The sequence below is a fragment of the Pleuronectes platessa genome, chromosome 22, assembly GCF_947347685.1.
Source record: "Pleuronectes platessa chromosome 22, fPlePla1.1, whole genome shotgun sequence".
NCBI lineage: Eukaryota > Metazoa > Chordata > Actinopteri > Pleuronectiformes > Pleuronectidae > Pleuronectes > Pleuronectes platessa.
Window position 1 is genome coordinate 4,239,418 of NC_070647.1, and position 7,148 is coordinate 4,246,565.

Below are 7,148 nucleotides of genomic sequence, written 5' to 3' on the forward strand. Positions count from 1 at the left end.
ATTTGACTTGTATAAGGGATTTGCAGCTTCTATGTGTGCATATTTCTCATTTTGATTTACTGACTTAAACCAGTATTCAACACACTGTTGACTCAGGCTATCCTGCAGTCTGATTCTGACACTAGGAGGAGGAGAAGGAGAAGGAGAAGGAGGAGGAGGAGGAGGAGGAGGAGGAGGAGGAGGAGGAGGAGGAGGAGGAGGAGGAGGAGGAGGATAATTGAGGGGCCCGCCCACTGGCCAGCATGCAGCAGACTCCAGCAGCTCTTTCCCTGCAGATCATCAGCTCTGTGGTTCTTTACCTTCTCGGCTCCTCAGAGGGATGACATCTGAGGGAGATCACTGCTCCCGAACTGGTTTCCACAGCCAACATGAATGAGATGAAGATTGCAGTGCTGGGCGGTGAAGGTGTTGGCAAATCAGGTAGGAGAGCTGGGACACATGTTCCTGGACAACTCAGACAAGTTTGTTTCATTTCATGGACCTCACCTGACTAACTGTCTGTACCTGTCTGTGTGTCTGTCTGAACCTGTCTGTCCACCTGCCTGTCTGTACCTGTCTGTCTCTAACTGTTTGTCTGTCTACAGCTCTCATCGTCCGGTTCCTCACCAGGCGTTTTATTGGCGAGTACGCATCATCCTCAGGTAATAAACTAATTCATCAATTATCTGTGTTTTAAATACTAATTATAATTATTTGTCCTATTGTCCATTATTATCCAAAATGATTCAATAAAATAGACAATTGAATAAATAGGTAAATGTATTTAATTATACTTCTCTTTCTCTTAGTTTTCTACTGTAGCTATGTATGGGCAAGATTAACATTGTATTGAATAAACTTTGGATGACACTCGCTGAAAATATTTCTTTAAATTGTACAAAATGATCATTTAAACTATTCTAACCATGTCAGGACACATATCAACAAGGAGATCCAGATGGATATCCTGGAGTTGAAACAGTTTTGCTGCACAGCTGGACTTTAAAATGTAACGTTACGTGACGTTATGTTTATCTGTAATAAAATGCCAAATTAAATTAACTCGACAGGCTAATGTATTTGTAATGTGCAAAACAGCAAGTTTATAAAAAACTACTAATAATAATGTGCAAAAAGTAGCTGTTCTACTTACTTACTATGATTACTTTTTCCAAGTAGATCCGTGAATGATGCATGTCCTGCATTATATCAAGACACTTTACATAGAAGGTCAAGACCTAAACAAATATTGAGAAACCCAACAGTCCCGACAGTGAGCCGCACTTTATTCATTCTTGTATAAGATTGTTCCTGCTTGTCTTCTAACTGCAGCTCAGTTTTCAGAGCAGAGCCCTAAAACGACCTGATCCATTCATCTCTTCTCATTTTTGAATCTGCCACCGTCTGCTCTGAGGACCCACGCTCCGTGAAAGGTCATGTAACCTGCACAGATAGTGACTCAACACTGTTCTTAGATAAAGGCTCAATATGCCTTTGTTTTCCTCAGAGTAATCTGGTTTCATGTGAGCTTGTTCCCTCTGAGTGTGTCACCGTTTTGCCTTCGGACCAGAAAAAATCACCAGAGCTGAGAGGCGCTGCTCCAGAGTCTGTTTACCTTTGGTCTCAGTTACCTGATTACACGTGAAACCTTCTGGCCTGATCTACAGTCAACTGAGAACACACAGGCAGTTTCAGTGTTGTTGATTTGGCTCCACAGTTTATTCGATGATGCACTTCGCCATAGAGAAGGTGCAGGGCTTCATCCAGTGTTTTTTTAGCCTCACCACTTCTTAGCAAAAGGTTGTAAACTCTGTACAACAGACTGTCACACAATGAAGGGTTTCACAGAGTACATAGCAGAAAGAGACATTGGTTCGACTGTCGGTGACACATGCATTGTTCGTGATCTACAAAGACAGACAATATATAAAAATGCGTGTCATTGTTTTTGAAGAATTTATTTTTATCCACAAGTGCATTGTCATCGTGCATCAAAACATCAAGTATTAAAAAGTGAGCTTACAGATTTGATCAATATTTAATATCCTTGATGGATTTATTACTGAGTAACGTCATTGTCTCCAATGTCCATCATCAGCCATGGGATGTAACTTTGGGGGGGCTCTGCAGACGTCCATGAACCTGCACATGAGCCTACTGACAGCAAGGGATCGAACTGCGCTCGAGCCAAAAAACAATGAATTTGAAGAGAGGCTGTGTGAGATCCGCAGACGCCCTCATTCCCAAGATTTATCTTAAAATAATACAAAGACCTTTTGGTTTGAATGTAGTGAACACAATCACATTAATTAACTTTCCTTAGCTTTATAAACTTGTTAAACTCCTAATTACACTCTTTGATTCTGTGATTGTCTTCCACAGAGTGCGTGTACAGGAAGTGTCTGTCTGTGGATGGGAGGCAGGTTCACCTGGAGCTCTATGACCCCTGCTCTCAGGTAAGTTCATAGAGGAACATAGTCTCAGGATAATGACTATTATTTATGGGGTCTTCTCCTATATTTACTGTAAAGGGCTGGACAATTTAATTTGTCATCACCATCATTTGGTTAGGGAATTTTGACAGACTTTTTGCACAAATAAATCCAAGTACAGGAGAAAATAAGATCGAAAACCAGAGGAGAAATCCAAAAGCCGATGTGTAACGCGCACACAGAGGTAACAAGGATAAGAACTGAAGCTGGAGCGCAGCACAACATCTGTTCAAGCAACAAAATATCAGAGTGCAAGGGCACGATTCAAGCAAATCTAAGCACAAGCAGGGTCTACTTGAGGGCAAGCATTATAAAAATGAATCAGGATATTAATAAATCCATCTCTAAAACTGAAAGACCACACTTTTGAATAAAGAGGTGAGGTGGCAAAGTGGTAAAGTCCTGGATAGTGGTATAGAATTGAAAGGATTTGTGAACTGTTGTTGTGTTTTGACTCTTATGGCCTCAATATAATCCCGGCTGTATGTTTGAGGCTGATCGGATAGATAAGGTCATGATAGATAAGAACCTACAGGGGGCACTTGAGGTTGTTTGGCCAAGTCCTCTCGCTGCAGTCGTTCCAATAGTGTGATTGAAACGGCAAAACCCCGTTAATATCATCCATCTCAGTTTGCAGAGCCAGTCATGCATGTGGCTGTCCTCAGCTGAACCACTGTCAAGTCTCAGGTCCATTCATCTGAGTTAGATATCAACGCAAATTTGAAAGTCCCCTCACAACCACACACTGTAAACCTCCATTAAAGTATTTATATTTACTCAGACAACAGTTGGATCTCCGCAAATTCTTGTGACAACAAAATGTAACATTCATGTTTGTATGCATTGACTTGATTTAATATCAACTGTGTTTGTCTCTGTTTCAGGCCTGTGAGGGTAAGTCTGCTTTAAAAAGCCAGATCCACTGGGCTGATGGTTTCATCTTGGTGTACGATATCAGCGACCTCTCCTCCTTCCTCGCCGTCAAAGCCATCGTGCACCTGATCCGAGAGCTGCACCATGGATCTGCCAAAAGGTGTGGACCAAGAGCACTGTTAAACTGCCTCCGCCAAGGTTAAAGCCCGAACTAGCAATATTAAAAAGGACGAGTTGAGCATTTCCTGAATCTGCCCCTCTATCTGGATGTTCCCCAAATTTTCACGAGTTCCCTCTTGTACCATCCTTTAACCGAGATTAGTGGAAATCTGTCCAGTGCTGCACATACACAGAACTTCTGAGCAGAGTGTCCCATATTCCGAAATGTAAAAGTGCTGCACGGATTCGCCTGTGACCCTGCTCTGCTTCTCTTCTCCCCGCAGGAACGTAGACTCGCCCATATTTCTGGTGGGCAACAAACAGGACCTGTGCCACATGCGAGAGGTGCAACGTGAAGAGGGTCAGCGTCTCGCCGCCGAGTTTCACTGCCAGTTCTACGAGCTGTCGGTGGCTGAGCACTACCAGGAGGTGGCGCTCATATTCTCCAAGATGGTGCAGAAGGCCAGCCTGGGCAGCAAGGCCAAGGAGCGCAGGAGGCGCCCGAGCGGCTCCAAGTCCATGGTCAAGCTCATCAACAACGTCTTTGGCAAGAGGAGGAAATCGGTGTGACGAGGACAGCTGTCAGTCAAGACTGGGACCAATGGCTTCATAACTTCATTAGGTTGAGTGTTGCTGTTGATTTACATTGAACTGACTCACAGTGTAGACGTGTAGCAACTGTTAGAATTAGTTTGGAGGTGGGGGGGTTAACCAAAATGTTCCCACATCACTCATTACCTTTTTCTCTCACTTGATCACTGATCTTGATTGGACCAATATTGTCACATGACACATGCGGTTGTAAGACAAAAGGTACATTGTAGCTTTCCTTAGCTTTGATTGATTAGCGTGTGTTGGCGTACTGCGGTTCCTTCGTCCCAAATCGTGATATTAGATTGTGGTGGTGTGTATCCTGGTTTAGTCTTCAGTTTCAGAACCTTTACAGCTCTAGTGTGCAAACAGCTGTCAGCGTGATAATGCAGTAATACACAGCTCGTATTTACTTTATGACCTGCTTCCTGCTTCCTTCTTTCTGTAGCTTATTCATACTTTTAATCTTCGAGATCCTTTGAGGTCTTTTAACTTGATATGTGTCTTGGATCGTTATCAGCAAAAAAAAAAAAACCTAAGGAAAACTTTGTAACATTTAAATCAAGAGAAACAAATGAAGTTAAAGCTGTGATCTGTGACTTAAAGTCAGCGTTGCCAGATCGGGAATTGAATTGCATTGAACTATCGTACCAGAAGCTTGAAAGGAAAATTCTCTTACTCGACCTGAGTAGGGATGGGGTACTGAATACCGACGTTTCGAAGCTGTGTCGAATGCACAAGGCTCTTATTTTGAAACATGTGACAGAAAAGACTTGTGTTAAGCTTGCGAAGGTGTAACCACGAGATGATGACATTCGTAATCACAAGCATGATTGGTTGAAAAGACGTCATGTCCAATTTCCATTAAGGTTAAGTCTGAAGGTGGATAAAGCTTGATTAGATCATGTCATGGGATATAATGTCGATGTTTTTGCATCAAACACAGATGTCCAAAGGAACTTATAATGCTTTTACTTATTTTCTGTCAAATATGTATTGTAACAATATTTCATATCCATATAAAACATGGACAACTCCTTCCTTATAAGCTGACATCAGCTATTCAGCTCGATCTCCCACATTGGAGCAGTGCTATGTATAACAATGTGCTGCAGAATACAAATAACCAACTGTTCAGGTTTATTATGCAGTCGCTTGTTGACATATGTTGTGGTTACTGGGTTGAGCCAGATTCAAATTTGGCATTTTAGCTGAATTCGAACACATATCTACTTACAGGAGCATATGTAGAATATTTTTGTTTATATATATTGTGTTTGCAAGAATAAAGACACTGTTATGTCACATAATAACCAGGTAACAGGTGTATTATGTACTAAGACCTGATACTTGATTATAAGTGATGATGTGTAGTGAATTTTGTCCTGTCCATCGACTGCAACTCGCTGTTAAATTCTCTGTGTGTTTGTGTGGTTGTGTGTGTTTGTGTGTGTGTGTAATGTAAGAAGCTTGTAGTCAACAAATAAAAACAACTTATGTCTTAGTCTGTAAATCATTTTTGTTTTGTTTTGATACAGAAATATGTGGACATGGTGGGACCATTGGACACAGTGGCGTGGAATAGAGCTGCGTGCAGTAAATAGCTCTAGAAATTCCCATTACTGCCAACAGACTGACCACAGAAGTATTTACATTCATATTGGCTTTACTTAGATAATATATCATTAAAGTGGGAATGTGGATTTTATTGATCCATTTTTGAACCGACACAAACCTCAGGATCTTACAAGAGACATAATGTTCAAAATCAAAGCAGAGGCTGAAATATTATTTCAATTTCTGTGACTCCCCCTGTGCACGACAGCAAACATACTAATGAGACGTGACCACAGCCAGCAGTGCAGAATTAGTTCAGTTAAAGAACCAGTTCAGCTGCAGAACCAGTAAAGTTTAGGAATGATCTGAAAGTTAAAGACACAGTAAAAGGTATACGATCATGTCCACACTCTTTCTACACTGAACGCCACACTGTGTTTGGCCTCAGCAGGTCCGAGCTGTGTTCAGTCTCTGTGGGAGCTTATCTAGCATGAGCTGAAACCACGTTGGAACTCCAGTTTCACATTCCAGCTCTGAAATCTCCCCAGTTTGCTTTGCATCTTGAAATCGAGTTGTCAAACAAACCAGAGGAAGTAAGTGTGCAGGAGGTAAGAGCAGGGAGGGAGTCCTGACATCAGTGTCACATTCAGACTCAAGAAGTGAAATTACTTATGTGTGCTGAGCAAAAACTATCACTACTCCAACAGCTGCTATATCATGTATTATTTTATATTTTCTGGTAAAACTTAGGCCCCACAATGCAGCATTATAGAGAAACTCACAACGAGCAAGCAGTTGGTGACAGCAAAGAGTAAAAACTTAGATGACATACGAATCTGTAAAAGTCAAAGATTACTTTCATTAATACATTGATTGAGCAGCATTGCTGATCAATGTCATCACAACTGAATGACAGACCTGTTACATGCTGCCAATGCCTGTAAATAAAGATGGATGACACGTCTCCACTTCCTCCCACTATCCAGAAATGAAGGTAAAATAATAGTATACTCTTATATACCGATATATAGCTCAGTAGTAACTAGCTAAGATAACAGACACTTTCTTCTAGAAAAATTGTATTTAATGTCTACTTTGACTTTTTAGTTTGGTTCATGTCCCATCTGCTAACATGGAGGAAGCCTAAATTATGACCCATGTGGCAGCCAACCACCAGGGGGTGATTGAGCTGATTTGACTTCACTTTGGGGAGCAGTGAAGTCCTCCATCTTTATTTATAGTCTGTTTCTTCTACCAACACTGTAACTTGGTCAGTGTTCACCCAGTTATCTGAGGAGAACAGGCAGGTGGGATGTTCCAGATGTGAGGTCGCTCTGGGCTTTATTCACCCGACAGCTAATGACCAGATGATTCTGTGAACCTGCTCTGTGGAACAAGCCACAGGGCATGAAGGGTCTTCAGTGGTGTTGTTCACCTCGTGTCCCCGTTACAGCTGCTGAATGACTTCTTTAGTTTTTGTAAACAGGGCGTGATTCA

General features: G+C 41.7%; 1 protein-coding gene across 1 annotated transcript; it reads left to right on the top strand.

The window, feature by feature from the left end:
- Positions 1 to 302: 302 nt before the first annotated feature.
- rergla (RERG/RAS-like a) lies at positions 303 to 4,073 on the top strand. The gene is made up of 5 exons (XM_053414695.1): positions 303 to 420; positions 585 to 641; positions 2,362 to 2,435; positions 3,356 to 3,504; positions 3,788 to 4,073. The coding sequence occupies exons 1-5, from the start codon at positions 369 to 371 to the stop codon at positions 4,071 to 4,073; spliced, it is 618 nt and encodes a 205-aa protein (XP_053270670.1). The 5' UTR covers positions 303 to 368.
- Positions 4,074 to 7,148: the final 3,075 nt, after the last annotated feature.